Here is a 26,319-nt window from a genome sequence, read left to right on the forward strand (position 1 = left end):
TCCGCAGGCTCTTCCCTGGGATGCTTTTTGTGCTCTGTGCTTGCTGGGCCATGTTCTTCCTTGCCTGTGGCAGACTTTAACACCTCTCCCCCTACCAACGATCCACCTTCATCAGGGCTCTTCTCTAGAGCATTTTTACAGTCAGGCCTGTGTTTCTCTCTGGAAATGCAACCAGACAACCAAGGGGTCCGGGCTGCCTGTCACTACATGAGCCAATTCAGCAGAGACGGGGCTGAATCATATATGAGCGTTTATTGCAATACTGCCGGCAGGATGGGAGAGCAGCAGGTCAGCCACAAAAATCTGCTCTGCCCCCACCATAATCCAACTGCTTATATTGGGCAGGAGGACAAAGATTACGTGGGATAGTAGGAATTACAGGCATGGGAAAGTGGGCACGGGATAATCATTGTAAGGAGCATGTGCCTCCAGGACTAGATTGCCTCAGCCACGAGGTTGTAAATCTTTCCATAACGATAGGCAGTTCTCAGGACAGGAGGATGGACTGCATTCTGATGTTAGCTCCTATGTCCCAGGGCGTACAACTCCCAGCCAGGTTAGAATGTGCTTTCTCTACTCAGAACAGAACCATCACGGTTAACAGAGCATGATTAAGATTTCTTATCATTACAATTAGTTTCCAGTATTCTAGTTCTGCCCCTAACAGAAAGACTTGAAAAATCAGTTGATAACATTTGGAAAAAAGGCTTCAGCTTGGGCTCCGGCTCTTCTCCCTCCTTCCACCTTTTTTTTTTCCCTCTTCTTGCCACCTCCCACATTCTCCCCACTCCATTTCTCACCCCCCTCTTGTTTGTGTCTCTTCCTCCCACCCTTGTAAGAATTTCCTAAAACATCTTAGAGATCTTGAAAGCAGCATTATTACCTTTTCTGCGCACACCCCTCCCCCACTCAGTGTCATAGGTTGGTGAGTGTCCAGGCTGCCAAGTGGGTTATGGAAGAGGCCTCCATTCTCATTGCCTCAATGCGCTAAGCCAGCGGTTTTAAGCCAGGGTGCCGCAAGAACTTTTAAAACCTGCAGTCCTGGCTAGTCAGGGCCACTGACCTCTTTTCCCTTAGATTGTCAAGTAAAAAAATGACAACAGCCAACACAACAGTAGCCATCTGGTATGAATGAATCAAAATGATACTTCTTTTGTCAGATCGGCAAAAAGTATAACATAGTTTTTGGTGTGCCGCAGAATTTTAATAATTAGTAAAATGTGCCATGAGATGAAAAGGGTTGAAAATTGCTGCTCTAGGCGATTTTTGTAGGCCAGCAAATTGTTAACGTAAAAAACATTTAAACCTGTAAAGAATTTTGTGAGTTAATTTGAGCCATACTGTCGACAGTTGCAGGGAAGCAGAATTCAACGTATTGAGATAGTGCCTCCTATAATGGCGGGTTTTTTACCTTGTTTTATGCATTACAATCAAAGGAGGAGACATAAGTGGGGTTAAGTGAAATTCATTGGTGATAGAGTAGGGAGGCGGGATAAAGCAAAGCGCCAGACCTCTGGGATTGGATAGAAAGTAAAATGATACGCAGGTGGATTAAGGATAGTTGGCAGTCAACAAATAGCAAGATAATAACCATAGGTGTGTCCTGAGGGCTCCGGAAAAAGGGAAGTTACCGAGTGGCCCTGACATTTCACAGGTAAGTTATCTTGGATTCAAAAAGACAATAGGCTCAGTAAAGATCATAGTTGATCTTTGTCGGGGGAAGATACTGGCCTAGGACATGACTACCCACTATAAACTGCTTTTTCATTAAAGGTTTTCATTTCAGACCATCCTTTGTGGTTACTTTAGGTCTCTTGAGTTTGCAAGGCTGCCACGCAGGCCTTTCCTGAGTTAGGCAGGTTAGCATGTGGCCCCTTTTCGTCCACAACATTTTAAGTGATACCTGTTCTTCTTCGAATTACCTGTTCTCATTCCTTGACTCCTTGTCCAGGTGGGTATTTTACACTGTTTGGAAGAAAGCTAAACCTTGAAGATCAATAGCCCCTCATCACGTGTGCTACAAATAGCCTTCCTGACCTGCACATGCTGTACATGCCATCAAAACGAGTCAGGCAATTGATTGTGAATTCCTTCAAGTTTTCTTTTTTTAATTATTTTTTAATTTAAAAAAAGGCAAATGGAAAATGTATATTTTGATGACCTAGGGTGTTATTTTTTGAAAGTCAGCTGAAGGATGATTAGCTAGCATAGCAAAGGCTGCTAAATGCACTGAACCCTAGAATGTGATTTTTTTTTCTTTACTTTTTTTTTTCTGTGTGGGCTGTTTTCGTTTTTGTTTTGGTATACTTTGAATTTGGTTGTTTGGAGGAATGAATATCACTGTTTTATTCTGGAGGGGAGTTCTTGATGGTGTTTCTTTCCCAAAAAAGGAATTGACTTATGTGGTTAAAATTTGGTGCTTTTATGAAAGTTAAAAAAAATTAATCAGCAATGCTTTGATTAAAATTACAAATGAGAAATTTCATGTGTCTGTTCTTTTATTTCAGTTAGGTCTCCTCTTTCTTACTTCCTACTGCACAGAACAAAGGTGTCTCCTGGTCTTTTTTTAGTTCTCTTTTATCACTCCGGGTGTCATTTATCTCTTTACAATAGGATGGCCTTAGGGCCTTTTTTGATCAGTAGTAATGACTTCCATTTACCATTGTGGTAAATGATACACACAGCCTATTACATTCACCAGTTCTCCATTATAAAATAGACCTGAGGGTAGGAAAAGATTTGGCCTTCCTGTGAAGTTGAAAGTCAGAAGCTTTTTTCTGTCCCTCATCTTACTTGTGTGTTAGATGTGGAAACAAAGATCAGTTTGGATGGCTGCTGTGAAGCTTGGGGAAGATTTTTGGATGCACAAATAGATGATAGTTTGTAGAGAGGCCTGCAACCAGAACAACTTGAACTCGCCTAAGGAAGTGCTTGTAACTACTAGCTTGGTGTGTTTGTGGGAAACAACCCACATCAGAGGTGAGGGTATGTTGACTTGGCGGATTAGATATCACTGAGTATGGGGGTACGTTCTCTCTTCCCGTGACCAGTGCCGAAAGAGAGAACTTGGGGGGTCGGGGGGGGGGAGTTCAAGAATCTTGAGTAGAATGCGACGAGGGCTAAGGAAGAATGAAAAACGAGACTGAGACAGAAATAGAGGGAAAAGCTGGGCCTGGGTGTGGCGTCTGCACTCTGATAGATGAACTGAGCGCCAGCACCGGAACCAGGTGCTTAATTTATACTCCCAAATACCAGGAAGTTACATCAGTTCTGGGCAGGCCAGTGGGCATGACGAGCAGTCAGGAACCTGAGGGCGTGGCTCCACCTCAGGGCCCCCTCCCACAGGGTGGGGCCAGTTAGAGGGAGGAGAGTCCTATTCATTCCTGGTGCTTGGCTGGACTTAGAATAAATAAAACCCACTCCCAGACACCTGGGCAGCAAAGAGTCAATGCTGAGAACACATCGCCATCTTGGTTAGATGTGTATCCAAGGCTCGGCTCTGCCAGTTACCTTGGGTTCAGCTGACAATATTTTAGGAAGCATGCCCATGTGTCTTCCCTGGGGGACCCTCTACAACTGAGTTATGTTGTTTTAAAACAAAAGGTTTATGCTTTATCAATAGAGTTCATTTATGGTGAATTTACAGTAAGCAAAACATTAAAAATGAAATAGTCAATGTTCCTTTTGAGATAGAATTAGTGACAAATCAGAGCATTCTTCCTCCCAAGATAGGTTTATGGTATCTGGCAGATAGTCTTTAAAATGAGTGTGTGCCTACTTTTTTTCTTTCTATTAGATTGTCATGGAAGAAGACACAGTAATATAATAAGAGGAGTTAAAATCATGTTGGAACTAGATTGGCTTTCAGCAAGTATTTTTCTTGTGCCTAGAAGTTAAAAATGGCATTGATAGAAATTAAGAATCCTACCCACCCCTCAAATGCTTCTATAATGCTTTACAAAGGCTCTGTAAACTGTAAAATTAAAAAATAATGCTGCTATTACTGTTCAAATTCTGTTTTGGGTTCATAGAATGGGATGATTCCCACTTTAGAAAAGAATCCAAGTATATCTGGTGTCTGGAAATAGTGTTTACTGATACGTGGGCATGGCTTTATGCTTGAGGCCAAGGCTCAATCCACTGATAAATCTGGTGACATACAGGTCCTGCCAAGAGCTTAGAGTTAGAAATGAGGTGGATCAGGTTGTGCCAGGCCATGGAAGATGCATTCAGGGCAGAGTAAGGAATGTAGTAGGGCAAGAAGAAAAGAATGGAAATACATATTTTTTACTTTGGGTGAGAATGGTAAATTCTGACCCTACCCATTTCTCCGTATTGAAGAAAGGACAATTTAGCCTGATTGTTTTAAAAGAAAAGCATGCACATTCTGAATTCTGATAATTAAAAACAACGTCCACTTTTGCTGTATTTTTTAAGGAAATGTGATAAGATCTAAGCACTGTTATTTCACTTTAATGGCTATAGTGTTGTAGTCTCCTTTATAATCTAAAATTGGCCCGGCCAGAGTAGCTCAGTGGTTGAGATTCGACCTGTGAACCAGGAGGTCATAGGTTCGATTTCTGGTCAGGGCACATGCTGAGGTTGCAGGCTAAATCCCCAGTGTAGGGCATGCAGGAGGCAGCCGTTGAATGATTCTCATCATTGATGTTTCTCTCTCTCCCTCTCCCTTCTCTCTGAAATCAATAAAAATATATTAAAATAAAATTGGATATGCTGTAGTATGAAGATACCATAGCATATTTAGTTTTTTTAAAGACAAGAAATATGGCTGTAGTTTAAATTCTCTCCAACTCAGCAGATATAAAGAAAATGCTATTTTCTCTTGAAAGTGTGATCGAATATTTTAAAAACGTGATTGGTGTGTGAGTGGGCTAGAGGAAGGCTGGTTGATGGTGCTTTTTTTACTGGGCTGGAGCAGTGCTGATGTCATAGTGAAAATGTGCTACTGTTTCCCGTGCAGTCGAATAGTCCCCTCCTTGCTTGCATTAGCTATTGCTACCATAGAATTTGCATTGCTCTCAATAAATTGATACATTTCATTCTGTTCCCATGAGTTGTGGGACAGGGTGAAGGAAGTGTGTAAGTGATGTTATACACCACTAGAGGCCGGGTGCACGAATTTGTGCACGGGTGGGGTCCGGCAGGCCCACCCTGATCAGGACCCATTGGGGAGGGGCTGTGAGTGGTTGGCCGGCTGGCCCCACCCTCTGATTGAACTCCCAGTCGAGGGGACAATTTGCATATTAGCCATTTATTATATAGGATTGGCCTGTATTTGAGGTTCTAGAGCAGTTCTGCTAAAAGTGAAGTCCTTCAGTTGTTTTCTAAGCACTTGTTTTTTTTACTTCTGCTGAACTTTTTTGTTCGTGACAAGGCTTTCTCTGTGAAGGAAGCAGTTCATTGATTGATTGTGGTTCAAGTGCCTTACCCATTCTTAGAATAGCACTTTGCCGTTGAGTTGCATCATTTTTAAAAAAATGTTACCATTTATTTTTAAAAAATATTTTAACTATTTTTTGTGTGTTTTTTTTTAAAGGGAGAGGGATAGAGAAACATCAGTGAGAGAGAAACATGGATTGGCCATCTCCTGCATGCCCCCTACTGGGGATCAAGCCCGCAAGCTGGGCACGTGCCCTGACCTGGAATGGAACCTGGGACCCCTTGGTTCCTGGGTTGATGTGCTCAACTACTGAACCACACTGGCCGGTGCACAGCCACATTATTTGATAGGAGCTGCTGTGTGGCCTTGAGAAAATAATCTCCTATTATCCTGTCGCTGAGTGTCTTTTTGTATCAGATCATCTTTACCTTCCTGTGCTTTGGGTTAATAAACCACTTTCCTTTACATTAGCTTGCTCAGCCTAAAACTAGCTTTGTGAATTCGGTGTTAATGTCACAGAGTAGGCCAGCAGTCAAAATGTAAAATATGCCTGGGGTCCCATGGCTAGTAACCATTTTGAGTTTAGGTTCCAGCATTCGGAATTTGCCTTCTGAAAGCTGACATCAGGGTTTCTTATCCTATTTTGCTCCTCGGTCTCTGGCAACCTGGTGAAACTAGTGAGCCCCTCCTCAGAAACATGTTTTTTAATACATAAAGAAGAAATAATTAGAAGGAAACAAGTTATTTTTTTCAAAAATTTATGATTTAATATTTGTGCCTTAATAACTTGTTACACAGCTGGATCTAGTGGTGGGTTGAATGCCATATTAAAAATATATTTTTTTATTGATTTCAGAGAGGAAGGGAGAGGGAGAAAGAGAGAGAAACATCAATGATGAGAGAGAATCATTGATCTGCTGCCTCCTGCACATCCCACAGTGGGGATGGAGCCTGCAACCTGGGCATGGTGCCCTGACCGGGAATCCAACTGTGACCTCCTGGGCACATGCTCAACAGCTGAGCTACACCGGCCGGGCTGACTACCATATTTTTGAGGTAGTAACGAGCACAAATATTTATAAGATCTGTAGCAACTGAAAAATGATGACACAAAGTCATAGGTACTGCCAATACTGACATGGTTTGCCACCTACGTTCATGTTTAAAGAAAATGCAAAATTTCAGTGAGTGGTTAGTGAAAATGAGGATAAAAATGTTTCCCCATCCAAGTTTAGGGACGTACAGAAGTCTGTCCATAGATCCCAGGTTAAGAACCCCTGACCTATAGTTTTTGCTTTCATAGTATTTAGGTGGTGGGCCAGGGTAGCTGGGTACTTTTCACCTTGATGTCAGAACCTCAAATCAGTACTGGCAGATCCGTTCTCCTCGGCCAGGATCATTTAAAATCTCAATTACCTGGTGTAGTCATTCCACCGATTTCTGCTTTATTCATTATTTCAAAAATGAGAACTAGATCATGGGCAAAAAATAGTCCCGTGCTTTTGGAAAGCTATTTGAGTACTCTTTGGATGTGATTTCCCTGGGAAATCAGATGAGAAATGTGACTGGACAAGTAGGCTCATCTCCTGTACTGGGGTCCCGGAGATCCGCTGGCCAGCTCATTAGTGCAGATGGTGTCCCCTGGCAGCATCCAGTGATGTGGTGGTCATTTCTGTGCGGGATCCCTTTCTGATGAAGCATTAGGGAACAGGCCCCTCTGCAACTTTACACAGGAACAGAACAGAATCAGTGAGTCGGGGGCTCTCCCAGGTAAAGCAAGCGGAACCAGTCCAGTCCATATTGACAGAAGCCCTCCAATATCCTGAGAGGTGTATCCTAGAGACAGAAGCCCAGGATTGTTTGTCTAATGTTTTGTGTGTGTGTCGTAGGCACTTAGGAGTTAAAGTGCACTGTAAAGGCCAATTCTTAGAATTCTATTTTCCAAGTGGGACATGGGGGAAACAGGCTGGTGTGAAAAGATTACACAGAGTTGGGCATGTTCAAGAAGAGAAATAGCCGCCCTACCCGGTTTGGCTCAGTGGATAGAGCGTCGGCCTGCGGACTGAAAGGTCCCAGGTTCGATTCCGGTCAAGGGCATGTGCCTTGGTTGCAGGTACATCCCCAGTGGAGGGCGTGCAGGAGGCAGCTGATTGATGTTTCTCTCTCATCCATGTTTCTGACTCTCTATCCCTCTCCCTTCCTCTCTGTAAAAAAAGTCAATAAAATATATTTTTTTAAAAAAAGAAGAGAAATAGCCTATGATGATAAAGGGAGATGTGCCTGCGTCTTCATGCATCAAGGAGCAAGAATGTCCCCCCTGCCCTAGCAAGACTACGGTCCCAGTATGAGTGACAGCACTATGTAGGTGAAGGTTTCTTCATCAGGGTTCGAGTCTTTGGGTTTCCTTCTTGCTGCGCCCAAGGGCTGAAGAGGAGCAGAAACTCCTGTGTACAACATTCAGACCAGAAAACCGGAAGTGTAGGATCTGCAGCCATTTTGGTGCCAGCCACTTCTGTATCTTCTTTTTCTTTCCTGTTTGTTTGCGCTCCACTGTCAGCTACATCACTCTCGAACATCTCCACCCTTGGTGATGGCCCATCCATTGGACAGAATGCTTGCACATGGGCTCCAATTTGGCCCTCGCCGGCCTACAGTGGACTTTGGCTGGGGTTCCCATCAGTCCCTGCAGGTCAGGCAGCAAGGCCACTGGTCCTGTCTGCTCAGGGGATGTGATAGCAAGGGACTCTGATTGATCCTGGATGCTTGTGATTAGTTTGAGCCTTGCCCTAGGCTCCAACTGGGTAAATCCAGGATAGATTTATGCACTAAAATATTTAACCATAGTAATGAATTGTACTAGTAAATGACTGCAAGAAAATTGGAAGTCATGAGGGTGCATGGAAAACAAATATACAAAAAATGGGGGACAAATATAACGGATAAGATGCTTACTGTAGAATGCTGATTACCAACTAGCTAAAGGGGAGGGAGTGCTGCAGTTGAAAAATTAGCATTTTGTTGGCACAGTGAAGACTGAATCAGGCAAAAATCATCCACTGGTGAAAAAATCTTGGAGATATTGACAAGGAGCATATTTATGTGGCTTTGTTTCCCACAGATTACTTATGAGCTGCCTATCAGTTTTCTTATTGCTGCTCAGACAAATTTACCGCAAACAGTTCCTTAAAATAACACAAATTTATTCTCTGACATTTCAGGAGGTCAGGAGTCTGAAATAAGTCTTGCAGGCCTCACATCAAGGTGTCTCCGGGCTGGTTCCTTCTGGAGGCTCCAGGGGAAAATCCGTTTCCTGCCTTTTCTAGCTTCTAGAGGCTGTCTGCCTTTTTCTGGCTCTTGCCCTCTTTCTTCCATCTCAAAGCCAGCAACATAGCATCTTCAAATCTCTCTCCCTCCGCAGTCACGTTGCCTTCTCTTTCTGACCCCTGAGCATCCCCCTTGTAAGGCCCTCTGGGGATTCTGTTGGGTCCACCTGGATGATCCATGATACTCTCCCCAATTCAACCACAGCTGCAACGTCCCTTTTGCGATATAAGGTAACAAGGTTCTGGAATTACAGTATGGTGTGGACATCCTTAGGGGGGCATTATTCATCCTAGGACCCATTGCAAGAAGAAAAATGGACTTACAGTGGAGGAATTGTGCAACACTTTGACCAGGTGATCAGAAAAGAGCAGATGGACATCGCATCTCCAGTACTCAGGAGGGTCCATCAGCAGCTATGCAATACTGGGTAAGACTGCATTGCTCGAATGTAATCTTGAGGAAACATTAGGCCCCAAATGAAAAATGCTCTATTACAAAGAGGCCTGCATTCTTTATATTTTTTATTGATTTTTGAGAGGAAGGGAGAGAGAGAGATAGAAACATCAGTGATGAGAGAGAATCATTGACCGGCTGTCTCCTACATACCCTCCACTGGGGATTGAGCCTGCAACCCAGGCATGTGGCCTGGACGAGAATTGAACCCGGGACCCTTTAGTCCACAGTCCGATGCTCTATCCACTGAACCAAACCAGCTAGGGCAAGAGGCCTGAATTCTTTAAATGTATTAATGTTAAAAAGACAAAAGGCTGTGAACAGGTTTCCAGATTAAAGGATGCTGAAGAGTCATGGCAACTAAATGCAGTACCTGACCCTACATTGGACCCTGTATTGGAGGGAAAATGCTGTTAAAGGGTATTATTGTATAAATTGACAAATTGGAACAGGAATGGTAGTTTTTTTCTTTTTTATATAAATATCGTTTTAATCTTTTTATTGATTTTTTTTTAGAGAGAGAGGAAAGGAGAGGGAGAGAGAGAAACATCCATGAAAGAAACATCAATCAACTGCCTCCTGAATGCCCCACACTTGGGATGGAGCCCGCAACCTGGGCATGTGCCCTGACCTGGAATTGAACTGTGACTTTCTGGTTCATAGGTTGACACTCAACCACTGAGCCACATCAGCTGGCCTCCATTGATTATATTTTAGAGAGAGTGGAAGGAGTGGAGGGAGGGAGAGAGAGACAGACAGACAGACATTGATGTGAGAGGCACATTGATTGGTTGCCTCCCACAGGTACCTGCAACCCAGGTACGTGCCCTTGACTGGGAATCAAACCTGCGACCCTTCGGTGCTTGTGCCAACACTCTAACCACTGAGCCCCACCAGCCAGGGCTGAATTGTGATAGTTTAAATTTGAACATAGGATCACATTAAAAAGCTGTTCAATTAGTTTTATGAGAAAACTGGCTGAGGACTTTAAAAGGTTCAGCTGGAACAGTAGTTGTCCTGCTATTTAGAAATAGGAATAAAAAAAACGAGGACAGTGCTTCTGAAACTTGAGTGTGCATAGGAATTGATTACCTGGGGACCTTCTTAAAATAGTCTGATTCAGTAGGTCTAGGGCAGGGCCCAGGAGTCTGCATTTCTGACAGTCTAATCAGCTGGCATTGTTGCTGCCAGTCTGTAGACCATGCCTTGAATAGTACCGAGCTAGAGTGACCTGGGAAATCATATGGGTTGTATTGGAGAAAAATGGAGAAAGCTGTTGCATGAACCACTGCTGACATGAAATGTTTGAAATATCAACTTATTGTTACCAGCGACCACCAAAGCAATAGATATTGGGCTAGTAATGCTAAAATGAGTTTGTGTTTGATGTCCAAGGCTTTGACATGTCCTCATAGATTTTTGTTTAAAAAGCAATTGGATAAACCATTAATCTGTGGCTCAATTTTTAACCTCCCAATACTCCCCCAAAGGCTTTTATCCCCCCAGCATTTGAAAAATGACAAAACTGGTGGTGGATGGAACCAATTAGTGGAGACTTTGAAGTAATGAGCAGTGCAGAAATGTTCGAGTCCTCCCTGCAATTTTGAAAGGCTGTGGAGACCCCGTGGCCTTGACAGTTAGAAGGTTCTCAACACCAGGATAAGGGATTATGCTTTTTATTCAACTAAACATGCAACTCACTGAAGCTTGGATTGTGCTTTGATTTCACGGGTTTAGGTAAGTTTGTTTATTTCCGTGGAGAGTAAAACCGGAACAAATTTTCAATTTGTGCTTGGGTCTTTTTCGGATTTATTGAAAATACAGAGAATAATAAGGGGAAAGATTAGAGGTTATGTGATTCAGTTTTGACATTGTGCTAGAACAGCTTTTTGTAGCACTTTTCGGCCACTTTGGGCACAGCCTCTGTAGAGGGTCAGGGAAGACAATGAGATACATTAAGGGCAGTGTATGAGGGAAAGAACATGTGGGCAGCCTCTTCAGCAGAAAAAAAAAAAGCAGCATGAGATACCAGCTCAAAGCAACAGGGTACTATCAGGGCTGCTGGAAATAGAAGCATGAAGGAGTAAATGTAGATTTACTAAGGCAAAGGCTATAAAGTAAGCACAAGAGAGTAGGGCTAGAGGTGATTTACTACAAGTGCTTTGTAAAACAGCAAACATTTGGAAGACAGAAAGACCTAATATTTATTCCTGCTACAGCTATGTGGAAAGATAAACTCTTAGATTTTCCATTAACCAAAAGGCCATCAGGTCCTTCCAGTCTTATCTCTCCCTTGCCAGAAAGACATCTGGGATAGTGTTATGGTTGAATTGTGTGTGTCCTCTACCCCAGAATGTTGAAGTCCTAACCACCACCACCCCAGTACCTGTGAATGTGACCTTATTTGGAAATAGCGTCTTTGCAGATGATCAAGTTAAAGAGAGAGCATTAGGGTGGGCTATTATCCAGTATGACTGGTATCCTTATAAAAAGGAGAAATTTGGACCAATATAATGTGAATACACAGGGGGAACGCTGTCCTACAAGCCAAGGAATGCCTGAGAAGAAGGGCCTGGAACAGATCCTCCCTCACAGCCCTCAGAAGGAACCAGCCCTGCTGACACCTTGATTTCAGACCCCTGGCCTCCAGAACTGGGAGACAATACATTTCTGTGTAAAGTGACCCAGTTTGTGGTACTTTGTTACAGCAGCCCCAGGAAACTAATACACACCGTCTTCCAAATAGATGGCAGATAGAGGAGGGTTTATCTATTAACTATTACCGCCATAATATTATATAACATGAGCAAGACTGAAATTTCAACAGCTTAGATCGGTAAGTGTTAATTTCGCTCTCACCCATCTATGAGTTGGTTGGGGTTCAGCAGATCCAGGCTGGGCTCTGCTGGGCTTTGTCCAAGCTGTGTGTTGAGTCTAAGTCTGCTTCACATGCCTTTCAACCTCCTTGGACCAGTGGCTGCCTGAGACATGTTATGGTGACAGATGAGAGTGCAGGAGGGCAAGCACAATGATGCATCCACATTTTCAGCCTCTGTCTGTGCCATGTCTGTCACTGTCCCATTGGCCAAAGCACATTGCTTAGCCAAGCCTAAGGCTGAGAGGCAAGGAAGTCTGCTCTGTCAGTGAGGCCTCTAGCCAGCATATGAATGACAGGGGAGTGAAGAATTGGGAACAGTAATTCAATCTAACACATTTAACTTCAGAACTTAATGTAAAATTCAAGGAGTGCTTAATTCCCCCTGTTCAGAATTCATGGTATTTAAGGAAAGAGGAAACTGTCTTCTGAGAGACAGCAGCACAAATTGTCTACCTTGACTGTGACAAATGTGGGAAGACAGAACCTTAGAGCCCTGTATCGCACTTTAAGTAAAGTGGTCAACAGATGGCCTCTTATTAGCAAAGAGAGGGTGACATCTTTTTTGTATATATATATTTTACTGATTTCAGAGAGGGAGAGAGAGGTAGAAACATCAATGATGAGAGAGAATCATTGATCAGCTGCCTCCTGCACGTCCCCTACTGTGAAAAGGGGATCGAGCCCACAACCCGGGCATGTGCCCTTGTTTGGAATTGAACCCAGGACCCTTCAGTCCGCAGGCTGTGCCACATCAGCTAGGGTGAGAGGGTGAAATCTTTTTTTTTTTATAATTTTTATTTCTTAAAGTATTAAAAAGAGTATTACATATGTCTCCTTTTTTCCCTCCCCTTGACATACCCCGGCCCCTACCCCCCTGGTGTCTTGTGTCCATTCGTTAATCTTATATGCATGCATATAAGTCCTTCGGTTGATCTCTTAATCCCCCCCCAAACCTTCCCCAGGCTTCCCACTGTAGTTTGACAGTCTGTTCAATGTTGGTCTGCCTCTGCATCTACCCCTGTTCATCAGTCTATACTGGTCCCCATTATCTGTCCCAACCTCACTGGAGCAGTCCCAACCTCACCGGGGCCGTCTCAGCCTCACCGGGGCCATCCCAACCTCACCGGGGCCGTCCCGACCTCACCGGGGCCGTTTCAACCTCACTGGGGTTGTCCTGACCTCACCAGGGCCGTCCCAACCTCACCAGGGCAGTCTCGACCTCACCAGGGCCGTCTCGATCTTTCCGGGGGCATCCCGACCTCACTGGGGGGCCGTTTCAACCTCACCGGGGCCGTCCCGACCACACCGGGGCCGTCCCGACCACACCGGGGCCGTTTCAACCTGAAGAGAGGGTGAAATCTTTGAAGGTGGAAAGGCAGCTCTAGGCTGGAGCGAAGGCAGTGCTGGCAGCCAGGGGAAGGAAGGCCTATTCTTGCAAGAATCTTTGTGCATTGGGCCTCTAGTTTATATTATAAAAGGCCAGTGGCCAGAACACTGGAACAATCAAACGACCGGTCACCAGGAGGTGCATTGATGGGTCCCGTGGCGGCAGTAGGAGGGACTCTGAATCTTGTGTGATTTTGTGCACTGGGCCTCTAGTAAGTATATAAGTTCTTTGGTTTATCTCTTCTCGTCCCCCTAACCCCAGGTTAGATGTTCTTGATGTGTTCTGGAAGGACTCATTGAATGGGTGATTCGGCGATCTTCCATTTGTGTATTAAAATTGGTTCAAGTTTGATGTTTATGTTACATAAGCTCTTGGAGAGTAGGGACCATTTCCTATTGAGCTTTGCATCCTCGAAACTTACCAGGCACAGAGTTATTACTCAATAATGAGAGAATGAAAATAGAAATGATCAAAGTCATACTGTAACATAAATCATCAAAAAGATAACATCTGGCAGTTTGGCTATGGAAGAGCTATTGAAAGACAGCAACTGAAGTTTGAATCTGTGGAGAGACATTGCATTTCTTGGATGAAAATATCAGAACAATGTCTTTCTTCCTAATGATAAATAATTCTAAACAGAATCCCAAGGGAGTTTTTAGAATTAGACCAAGTGATTTTGAAGTTCATTTGTAACAATAAGTTTCTAAGAATAGCCAAGAAAAACATTTAAAATAACTGTAGTAAAGGGAGATTTGCCCTCTTGTAATCCAATAGGAAGTATGATGCAGACACAGGAAGAGACAGATAGATAAGAGGAGTGTCACAGAGGCTTGAAACACACAGTTAATATGTGGTGTAAGGTGTGTTGACCCAGCTCAAAAGAGTCAGGAGGCTTTGGCTAGCAATAAATGAGATTTATTCAAGGACTCGGGTCATTCAGCATAACGGTAAGCATAGTGACTACTTTATGTTTTAACTTAGCACTGAGAAAGAAATGAAAAAACAATGATGGCCAGCTTCTCTTTCATGGAATGAATGCATTTGACTAGGCAGGCCTTCAAAATTTAGAAGACTAATGTCAACATCTTCAAGGAAGACTCAGAAGGCTCCAATAATGCTACTAGAGAAAAGCAGTGGAGAAGTTGGGAAAATGTTAACATCACTGTGGGTTTTTGTTATGCATCAAAGAGCTCATTTCAAAATATCACTCCTTTAAAACATCACTGCACGTGAAGGGCTAATAAACCAAAGCTATCAGAAGTTAGACCTACTACTTCTAGAAGTTAGAAGGGTACTTGGCAAAGTTTATCAGAGGAGACCTAGAACTGTATCCTTTTTCTTATCTGCTTACTGCCCCCCCCCCCACTGCTTTGCTCCTGGCCTTAAATTTGCAATTTCTTTATAAATGGCACCTCCTGGTAGACTCTTTAAAAACAAAAATCCCCAGTTCTTCCAGTACCCTCCCACACGTTTGCTTCTCTAGGCTTCAACTTTATTAGGTGTTGCCAAACTGCTTCCCAAAGTGGTGTACCAGTTTATACACTTATGATCAGAGCATGAGAACTGAGGTTGCTCCATTGCCAATATTCTTATAACAAATTGGCATTGTTAGACTTTAAAATTTTTGTCTCTCTGGAGGTGTGAAATGGTAATTTTTCGTGGTTTAAATTTCCATGCACTTGATTACTAATGAGGCTGGGCGTATTATTATAAGTTATTTGGCCAGCCAGTGTTCCTATTTTGAAAAATACCTGTCTTCTGTCCATTGGCTATTGAACTTTTATTTTCTAATTGATCTATGATGTTTAGATCACCAGTATAATAACCCTGTGTTGCTTATTAGTTACAAGTATCTACTCCCAGTCTGCCTTTCTGAAATCTTTCTCAGACGCATTTTGTTTTAATTATATTTTATAACCATCAGGAGACTAGCTTTGGCTGTATTTGTCTTTTCATTTATTAATGGTGTCTTTGGATGCACATGAGGTTTTTATTTTAATATAGTCAAATTTGTCAGTCTGTTTCCTATATGTTTGTATTTATTGTCTCATTTTAGAGACCTTTGCTTAGCCTAATTTTCTCTTAAATTAATATTTTTCAGTATTTTAAACTTTTCATAATTAGGTCTTTCATTTATCTGCCATTCCCCACTCCCCCACCCCCAACCTCTTTTTGGTAGGATGTAGGGAAGGGTGTTTTTGTTTTGTTTTGTTTTGGTTATGCTATGAGTTGTGAGGGAATTTTTTTCCATTGTGATCAGCACTTGTCCCAGTACCCTTGATTATATTGTCCATTCATTCCCCAGTGATTTGAAATGCATTTGTTGTCCTACATTAAGTTATTCATTTATTCATGTGCCTGTTTCTGGGTCCAACAGCTTTTTTGCACTTGGAGAAGGTGATAGTTGGTGGGGCTGTGCCAAAAATGTACTTTAAAAGAGATATGCAAATGGCTGCAGAATGCCAATGGATTATATTGTCTCTCGTAATATTATAAAAAGGAAGAAGATGTTGATCACAGTCTAGATGAAATTTTTTTTATGATGGCCCACTATCTAATTTATTTTTAAACATTAAATTTAAACAGTTGAATTAACAGCTGAGTTATGTGGGAGCAGTTATCAAAGGCTAAATAACTGCATTATAACAAATTGCTGAAGGTGCTGTGAATCAAATATTTTATCAAATTGGTAGTTATACCTAAGAATGATAAGTTTGTGGACTTTAGCGTGTGCAGTCTACCCCCGCGCCAAGAAAAGCTGTTTCTTGGGAACTATTTAAATGCTAATAAATGTGTTAATCCAGGACCCATGTACATTACTTGCTTTTTAAAAATTTTTAATTGCCGAAACCGGTTTGGCTCAGTGGATAAAGCATCGGCCTACTGACTGAAAGGTCCCGGGTTCGATTCCGGTCAAGGGCATGTGCCTGGGTTGCGGGCACATCCCCAGTAGGAGATGTGCAGGAGGCGGCTGATCGATGGTTCTCTCTCATCGATGTTTCTAACTCTCTATCTCTCTCCCTTCCTCTCTGTAAGAAATCAATAAAATATATTTAAAAAAATTTAATTGAGGTAACAATGGTTAATAACATATAATTTTCAATTATTCAACATTGAAATTTGATATCCATAAACACTATAGCGTGCTCACCACCAAAAATCTAGTTTGCATCTATCTCTATTCGTTTGACATCCTTTACCCATTTTACCTTCTGTCCCCATACCCCTTTCCCTCGGGTAACCACCAAGCTATTGTATGTATCTATGAGTTTGTTTTTGTTTTTGTTTGTTCATTCTTTTCTTTTTTTGTTTTGCGTTCCATATATGAGTGAAATTATTCAGTTTTTGTCCTTTTCTGTCCATCCATGTTGCCACAAATGGCAATATTTCACCTTTTTATGACTGAGTAGTATTTCATTGTATATATGTACCAGGTCTTCCTTATCCATTCGTCTGTTGAGGGACACTCAAGTTGTTCCTCTGTCTTGACTATTGTAAATAATGCTGCATTGAACACAGGGGTACCTATATCTTTTTGAATTAGTGTTTTCATATTCTTTGGATAAATACTAAGAAGAGGGATTGCTGGATCATATGGTAGTTCTATTATTAATTTTTTAAAGAACTTCCACACTGTTTTCCATAGTGGCTGCACAAATTTACAGTTCTACTAACAGTATCAAAGGGTTCCCTTTTCTTCAAATTCTCTCCAATACTTATTTCTTGTCTTTTTAATAATATCCATTCTAACAAGTGTGAGGTGATATCTCACTGTGGTTTTGTTTTGCATTTCCCTAATAATTAGTGATGTTCGATATCTTTTCATGTGCCTGTTGGCCATCTGTATATCTTTCTTGGAAAAGTCTTTATTCAGATCCTCTGCCCATTTTTTTAAACTAAGTTTTTGTTGTTGAATCAAATAGTAAGAGTTCTTTAAATATTTTGGATATTAACCCCTTATTAAACATATGATTTGCATATTTCCTATGTGTCAGGTCCTGGCAAGGGGACCGAGTGAACCAAGATGACTGAAGGCCCTCAAGAAGATCCCCCCATCTATTTGGGGAGACTTACTCATGGATATAAAATAGTGGGCTGGTTTCTCATGATCCTGCATGGTGTGCCCCATAGATACTTAAAACAATGCAAGTAACAATCTAAAATGGCCAAAAAAGGACAGGAAAAGGAGGGAGGGAGTGTTTTTAAAGCACTTGGACAGAAACTCTGATGGTTAGGTGGAAGATGCAGTGAAGCTGTATATTTTCCAGGTTTCTTCTTTTTCTTTTTTTATTCATCGTTTCAGATAGAAATGTTTAAGGGAAACAGCAGGGAAGGGCTGCCAGGAACATAGCAATTTGGTTTACCAGGATCATTATATTTAGTACTTTAATGTCTAGCTTTTGAGGTGGGGGTGAGGGGTGTTGAATTTAAGAAAAAGTAAACAGTTGTTCTTAATTATACCATACGATGGGACTTGGTGTACTAGCTTCAAACAAAAATAATCCAGCCTTTTCCACCATTACAGGACTGTCAGTGATTAAACAGAATTGATCATCTGAGTGGATATGATTGGGAATTATTACAGTTAAATAATGCTTAGCTTTTGAGAGGAGCAGTAAACTCCAAGTAGAATATCGGTGAGTCAGCCTATTGTGTAATGTAGTATTTATTACCTACTGTTCTGTTTATATAATGTATTACATTTTTGGAATTCATATACCACCTGATGAATTTTATGTAATACTAACACAATAAAATATTCCTGGAATTCGACATGTTGAAAAATATTGTTTCCTTAAACAAATGAGCTTGTATAAATTGCTTTAAGAACACCTGACTGAGGTCTTTTCCTTTTGCTTTAGCTGTCACAGTCCTAAGTTGCAGTAGGTAGCTCATCCCCAACCTCTGAGATCTGTATTTCTCTTCTTAAAAAAATATTCTTGTAGTTTAAATCTATTTGGGTAGGTTTGATGCAAAAGGATTTAAATTGTAATCTGTGTGATTCGGACTCCAGTTTTGCCCGTAGCCCTGGGCAAAAGGGGCCTTGCCCTGGGACCTGGTTTCAGAGGGTTTCACCCCGGCTCTCCTCTGGCTCTGCTCCTCACCATGGGGTGACGGGTCTGCAGTGCCACAGGGATGTGCCTACTTCCCCTTCTAGAATAGTTTGTGTATTCCCAAGACTTGACATTTTGTGTCCAAATTTCTCAGAGCCCACTTCCAGGGCCCATGGGCATATCTTTCTCAGTTATCCCATCATCCTGATGGAAGACTTTGCTCAAGCTCCAGGGGCTGGGAAATGGTGAAGGTGCTGCTGGGGGTGGGGGTGTGAGCAAAGAAAGGGGAGTGGGCTGAGTCCTTTGCTTCCGTGTTTTTGCATGGAACTTCACAGAGTCTGAGAATTTGGAATTGGAGCCTGGCCTTCCAGGTGGATATGAGATATATTTCCAAGTTAGAAGGAGAGACTGTATTTTATTTAACATTTGTAGCCTGATGTGCAGCTTGAAATACTATGTGGAGCCTGGCCGGTGTGGCTCAGTGGTTGAGTGTTGACCTATGAAGCAAGAGATCACAGTTCGATTCCCGGTTAAGGCACATGCTTGGGTTGTGGGCTCCATCCCCAGTGTGAGGTGTGCAGGAGGCAGTGATCAATGACTCTCATCATTGATGTTTCTATCTCTCTTTCCCTCTCCCTTCCTCTCTGAAATCAATAACAATATATTTAAAACAAATAAATGCTATGTGGATGGACCTCCATTTGTACTCTGGTAGGAGTGGGTTTAAGGAACTATATTATATTTTTTAAAATATGAACAGGGAGTACTCATTAAGCTATGTTTGGAGGAATAATGGCAAATATTATAGTGTGACAAACAAGCTCTTTTGGAGTAAAAAATCTTTCAAATGCATTAGGAAACTGAAAGTAATCAGCTGAGATTTGAAAATCTTACAGTAAACAAGAAACATTGCCTATTCCTTAAGTAGATTTCAATGTATGAAGGAAGTTGGCCACCTGGCTGCTTGCTTGGTATTCAGAGCTGAGGCCACTGGAGCACCCTGAGCAATCTGCCCAGTTGATAAGGTGGCTTACGGATACAGAGATGGGTGACAGTGTCTGGTGGACCCTCGCTTTCAGCCAGTTCTTCTTTTTCTCTCTTATTTGGGGATGGCTGAGAAGAAGGAAGAAGCAAAAAAAAATCTTAGTTTCCTTCCTCTATTTGTAGAAGATGCCCTACTTAATGTTCATCCATCCTTTTATTTTTATTTTTCACTGAGTATTGTCTTGGCAGAAAGTTCTAGAGAATAAGGGATGTGTCTTCATTTGATAAAACCAGGCTCAGTGTACCCAGAGACCACTTGACATTAAGGAATCCACTGGTGAGTTATTATGGCCAGGGAGGTGCAACAAGACTCCTCAGCCACTATCTTGAAAGAAATTTCCCTCTTGTCCTTGATTATGTCTAGTACCGTCAGAGAAAGGGACCTTTATCAGTCCTCTATCTCTATTCCTTTCTCTTAAGCCAAATAATATTCTGAACCTAGCCTTTTCAGGCCCACTTCTGTCATCTCACTGAATTCCAGTCCCATCTATCTTACAATGTTAAGTGTCTTCTCTGTCACATCCCACGGGTATAAAGATGTCTCAGTCATGATTCCAACCCTCAAGTGGCTCAAAGACAGGTGGAAACAGACAGGTATATGTTCATATCTAACTGTTCTTACTACCCTTGGAAAGCTCAATGTAGGCTTTTGCCCATAATTTCCCCTCACTCCTGCCATCTGATTGACTCCCTGAATGGCATGCTCCCTCCTCTTAAAACTGAGAGTAATAAACTCTTCTTTCAAAGGCCGTCTGTGTGTCTGTCCTCTTATCATACCTGATTAAATGTACCTGAGTACATTTCAAAACAGGAGTCAGATAGATTTGAGTTCCAACTGAGCTCTATAATTTGCCCATCATGTAACCCTGGGGATATTTTTTTCTTTTAAAAAAATAGATTCTTATTGATTTCAGAGAGGAAGGGAGAGGGAGAGAGAGAGATAGAAACATCAATGATGAGAGAGAATCATTGATTGGCTGCCTCTTGCACACCCCACAATGGGGATCGAGCCCACAACCCGGGCACGTGCCCCTGACTGGAATCGAACTCAGGACCCTTCAGTCCGCAGGCCGACGCTCTATCCACTGAGCCAAACCAGCTAGGGCTTATCCTCTGCCAGCTTCAGTGTCCTTATCTGTAAAACATGGCCAACGATTCCTGTATCATAGGACTACTTGCTATAAAGTGAGTACATGCTGAAGAAATAGTATGTAAGAAATAGTAGTAAGAAATGTGTGGCCAAGGAGATGAGAATATCAAGGAATAAAGTCCCCCTTTAGGCTCAGAAATAAACAAGTACAACACATGGAACAATAGCCTTTCAAATTTATATGTTCTTTCTAATGTTCAAATCAGGAGATATTTTGTGTATTGCTATTTTTGTTCCCCACCTGAAAACCTTTTCCCCTTATATTAAACTAGAGGCCTAGTGCATGAAATTCATGATTTTGGGGGGGGGGGCAGGTCCCTCAGCCTGACCTGTGCACTCTTGAAGTCCAGGAGCTCTCGGGGTTGTCTGACTGCTGTGAAGGTGGGAGAAGCTCCCGCCACCGCTGCTGCGCTCGCCAGCCATGAGCCCATCTTCTGGCTGAGCTGCGCTCCCCCTGTGGGAGTGCACTGATCACCAGGGGGCAGTTCCTGCATTGAGCGTCTGCCCCCTGGTGGTCAATGACCGACCGGTCATTCCACTGTTTGGTCGATTTACTTATTAGCCTTTTATTATATAGGATGATGGCTGCTGTTCCTGTTAAGGAAAAGAAACCTGATAATTAGTCTTTTCAACAAGAAAATTAGAGGAAGCATAGTTTATCGCTTTTCCTTGGCTCCAGTGTAAGTTTGACATGCTACACCTACCTTCACTAATTACCCAAGGTAGATAAGCAAATTTGTCAAGCAATATGGCAGAGAGAAAAGAGGCTGGAATTGGAAACCCCTCAGGCCTTAAGACAAATACCTGCTATGTGACCTTGGGTAAATCACTTAATAGCTCCCAACTTTAGTTTCCTCATCTGGAAAGGGAGATAGAACACTTAGCTAAGAAAGATGTTTAAAAAGATCAGATATAATGTGAGTAATGAGTCTCATTAGTGGAAGGCCTGGGACTTCAAGCCTCCCTAGTCTGAGGGACTTGCCAGCAAATAACAGAATCCCGCCATAGCCCCCAGCTCTGAGTTTTCAGCATTTAGCTCTCCTCTCCCTCTCTTCTCTGTCCTCCCTCCCTCCTTCCAGGAGGTGGATGAATACATTTTTCAGGATTTGAATCATTTCCTTCCTTCTCACTGAAATTGTGGCCCACATGGGATTTTACTGCCTGAAACAGAAGACCCCCACATCCAAGTAATGACCAGATGCATTCTTGTCTAGCATAAAGGCTCAGCTTCGGTTGTCATCTCAGCCACTGAAGTTGCACTGAGGTTGCAGGATTCAGTTATCTCTGAATAAATCATCTTACTGTGAATCTTACAGGAAGAGAAGCAAATGGCCAGGAAACTCCCAGCTCCGGGTGGGGCTTGACCTATATGCAAGCTGCCCATTCTTTTTACTCTTTTTATTAATTGATTTCAGAGAGGAAGGGAGAGGGAGAGACAGAAACATCAATGATGAGAGAGATTCATAGATTGGCTGCCTCCTGCAAGCCCCCTACTGGGGATTGAGCCTGCAACCCGGGCATGTGCCCCTGACCAGAATCAAACCCGGGACCCTTCAGTCTGCAGGTGGAGGCTTTATCCACTGAGCAATCCTGCTAGGGCCAAGCTGCCCATTCTTGCAGGTCCTCCTTCTGGAAGTCTTCCCAACAAATCAACTGCCCAGGGATTTCTATTTCTCTGGATACATACTGGATTTTTCTCTTCTGTAACTAAGTTGCTAAGGGTTTTGCATATTCTGAAGGCTGAGCCCAGTTTACCAGTCCAGAATCGCTGGCATGACTTCTTCATCTTCCCTTACAGGGCCAGGAAACAAAAATATTAAGAAGCTTGTGTTGATTCATTAATTGATTCCAGTTAAGGCTCAAGATAATCCTGGAGGTTCTTAATTGAAATAGTTGGGTGGGTGCAGGCCAAATTATTAACAGACTTACATGCACAGTGACTTGTTACCTCATTTTCACAGTTCTTGGAGAAATTATACAATTTTTTGACAATCCTCTCCCCTTTTTATCCCAGGATAATGACTTTTTTTTTCACCCCAAAACACACAAGTAATATGCAGTAGTTTTGTTGCAGGCGGCAAGAACAGCACCAGGTGTTAGGCCGGTGGGGTCAGACCAAACCTAGGTTGAGCAACCTGGGTACTTGGGTTCTGGCTAGGAAAGAATTCAAAGCAAAACCCAAACTGTAAGAGAACATTTATTGGGTAAATTACAGAGGTAGAAAAAGTAATTCCTAGAAGAAATGGGCTTAAGAAACGAGTTATAGAGGGAAAGGAAGGACCCTTGGAGCTTGGGAGTGAGGAAGGTAGCGGTAATAGGCCTGGGGCAGGGAAGGGGTATGGGAAGGAAAGGTAAAGGCACTGGCCAGCTCCCGGGAGAGCAGAGTGCTGGGTCCTTGTCCTAAGGGTGTTAAGGGTGGAGATTTTAGGGAAAGTCCAAGGGGAAGATCTTAATAGAATATTCAGTAGTTTTCCAGGTGTATCCCTTCAGGATTATGGTCCCCACTGATTGATTGGCCGGCACCAGGGCTGAGGGTCAGTATTGAATGCAGCTGGTCCTGATGTCAGCCTTGGTTGGCTTTGTTGCTTATCAAGACCTGAAGCTGAAATACAACTTGAGGCCTAGATGTTATCTCTAGCAGTGGTCGGCAAACTCATTAGTCAACAGAGCCAAATATCAGCAGTACAACGATTGAAATTTCTTTTGAGAGCCAAATTTTTTAAACTTGAACTATATAGGTAGGTACATTGTTATTAACTTAATTAGGGTACTCCTAAGGCTTAGGAAGAGCCACAGCCAAGGGGCCAAAGAGCCGCATGTGGCTCTCGAGCCGCAGTTTGCCGAACACTGCTCTAGGGAGAAAAGGTCTGGGGGTCCAAACCTCATGACCAGCAATATGCTAGGGAAGGAAAAGTCCCTCTGGGGACAAGGTCCCCTACAATTGATTGTCCATTGCTAGGCACCTGGGGCTTTCTACCCTGTTGACCTGTACCTGGCCCATCGTCCTTGCTCTGCTCCTGTCTATTTAACTGCCTACGACAGTTTCATTATTATAGTTCCAGGCAAAGACATATTGACCATTTTCTCTGACACAACAGAACATTGAATGGAATGATTTCGAAAAGCATGCCAATGAATATTTTGTTCTGTTGATATGTGCCATGGAGGTGGGGTGAGAGGCAGCATCTTCTACTACTTTTTAGTCCATGGGTCAGTAAACTTTTCTGTAAAGGGCCAGAGAGTAACTATGCTAAGCTTCGCAGACCATAATGTATGTGTTGGAAAATGACTCAACTGACCTTGTAGGATCACAGCAATAAAAATATGTGAAAAATGGGTGTGACTTTGTTTCACTATATCTTTATTTACAAAAACAGGCAGTGGGCCAGGTTTGGTTTATGTACCCTAATATGCAGACCCATGCTTTTGTCTTTGTGAGCACTCATTAATTCTCTGTGTTTTGGACTTTGTATTTTGCCCTAAGGGGATTTTTTTCTGTGCTACAACTATTTTTAAATGCACTTTAAGTACAAGATAATCATCATCTCCCAAAAGGTTGAAAATTAATGTGGAAAATGGCACAGAATGAAGAATGTGCTTTATAATGAACTAGAGGCCCGGTGCATGAATTCGTGTACAGGTGGGGTCCAGCCGGCCCGCCCCGATTGGGGCCAATCAGGGCTGGGCCAGCCGAGGGAGGGGCTGTGGGAGGTTGGCCAGCCGGCCCCACCCCCAATCAGGCCAGTTGGCCAGCTGCAGTGCACGTTATAGCGACCAGTTGTTCCAGTCATTCCAGTTGCTTGGCTTTTATATATATAGATGATTCACCTGTACCCTTTACCAATTCCCACTCATTCGGAAGTCTTCCTTTATTCCTTTGGTGAGTAAAAAAACCCCCACAAAACTTCATTATATTACATTATACAAACAAATGTTTTCAAAATCCTGGAAGCTGTTAATTACTTTTAAATATATAGTTTTTTAATTTCAGAGAGGAAGGGGGAGAGATAGAAACATCAATGATGAGCGAGAATCATTGATTGGCTGCCTCCTGTACCCCCTTCCCCCATTGGGGATTGAGCCCACAACCCTGGCATATGCCCTGACTGGGAATCAAATTGTGACTTCCTTGTTCATAGGTCAATGCTCAACCACTGAGCCATGCAGGCTGGGCTGTTAATTACTTTTTTAGAGGTGTTTTCATTGTTCAATTAATACATTTTTCTGTCTGCATTTGCATATCTTAGTTTAGGATGGAATACATCATAAGTTTTCCATTACAATTATTTAAAGTATTTTTTGTTTTTTTGTTTTTCATTCAGCAGTTGAATGTTTGGGAATGAATTCATGCTGCTAAGTAATAGCTAGGTGTACTTCAGGGTAAGCCCCAGTTGCCCTCACCTGTGGGGAAACTGCCAGTCTAAGGAGGGTAAAGGCTACTCCAGCTGTCATCGCATGGCCACCATTGCATGTCAGTCTGGACCCAAAATATGTGAGGAGATTTGGAGAATGTATATGGCAGTGATCCTTCTCACCGTGTTTCCATTTTCTGGTTCTCCTATGCCATCTGAGGCCGGTCCTTGGGTCTCAGTGTTCTCATTTCCTAACTAGACATAAATATACCTTTGTTATCAAGTATATGGGTTTGTCTGAGGTTAACATGGGATATGAAAGTGCTATGCCCATGTAAAGTATCATTATCATTTGAGCATTTAGAAGGAGTTAGGAGGCTGAGCTCCCCCCCACCCCCAGCTACTAGTATCTGAGGTTCCTGAAGGTGCTTTTTAAGAGTAAGTAGCTAGGTCTAACGGGTGATTTTCATTGCTCTTATTTCTCCCTTTGCCATTATGGGCAAGGAACTGTAGAGGCTGGAGCTGCAGCAGTGAACTTGATGGACACAATTCTTGACCTCATGGAGCTCAAAGTCTAAGAAGTACTATGGAGTCAAGTCCAAAAACTATTGGGAGAATCCCAACCTAGGAGCCAAAGGTTTGCTAGTGTTATAGAATAACAACAAAAACACAATAACATCAATAGCCAATGAGCAAATATTAACTACAGGTTACTATGATGTCATAATTTGGAGAAGGATTATGCTCTTCTGACTTTGAGGCAACATGAACTGAGCCAAAAGTAAGGTAGGATATGTCATGAAATAAGTCTAAAGCCGTAGGAGAATCCAATGAAAGGATCTAAAGCCTCACCAGGATCAGCCAGGTAAGACCATGAGCCATGTTATACTGGGCTCATTGGTGTTTGCTGCGCTCTGGTGTGACCTCCAGGCCCACAGGCACAAGTTTTGTATGAGAAAGAAAAATGCTCCACTGGTTTCTAAATGTAGCTGAATCCTCCACCCCCTCCACCCACTGTCCCATGACCTCCAATAAAACAAGAACAGGTAAGTAATAATTGTGTTGTGAATTAATGATATCTAGGGGGGACAAGAAGAGATAAACCAGCCCTAGCTGGTTTGGCTCACTGGATAGAGTGTCGGGCTGGGGACTGAAGGGTCCCAGGTTCGGTTCCGGTCAAGGGCATGTACCTTGGTTGCAGGCACATCCCCAGTAGGGGGTGTGCAGAAGGCAGCTGATCGATGCTTCTCTCTCATCGATGTTTCTAACTCTC

General features: G+C 42.7%; 2 protein-coding genes across 3 annotated transcripts in view; both read left to right on the plus strand.

The window, feature by feature from the left end:
• The window catches only part of SMS (spermine synthase), a 38,255-nt gene extending 35,775 nt beyond the window's left edge, over positions 1-2,480 (plus strand). For both annotated transcript variants that reach the window (XM_014543480.1, XM_014543479.1), the window contains exon 11: positions 1,952-2,480. In XM_014543480.1, coding sequence (XP_014398966.1) covers positions 1,952-1,991 — 40 coding nt within the window. In that variant the 3' untranslated portion in view covers positions 1,992-2,480. The remainder of the gene's footprint in view (positions 1-1,951) is intronic.
• Positions 2,481-10,898: 8,418 nt separating this feature from the next.
• The window catches only part of PHEX (phosphate regulating endopeptidase homolog, X-linked), a 210,706-nt gene continuing 195,285 nt past the window's right edge, over positions 10,899-26,319 (plus strand). The window contains exon 1 of the mRNA XM_005870974.2: positions 10,899-10,915. The gene's annotated coding sequence lies outside the window, so the exon portion shown is untranslated. The remainder of the gene's footprint in view (positions 10,916-26,319) is intronic.

This window comes from Myotis brandtii, unplaced genomic scaffold (genome assembly GCF_000412655.1).
Source record: "Myotis brandtii unplaced genomic scaffold, ASM41265v1 scaffold326, whole genome shotgun sequence".
NCBI lineage: Eukaryota > Metazoa > Chordata > Mammalia > Chiroptera > Vespertilionidae > Myotis > Myotis brandtii.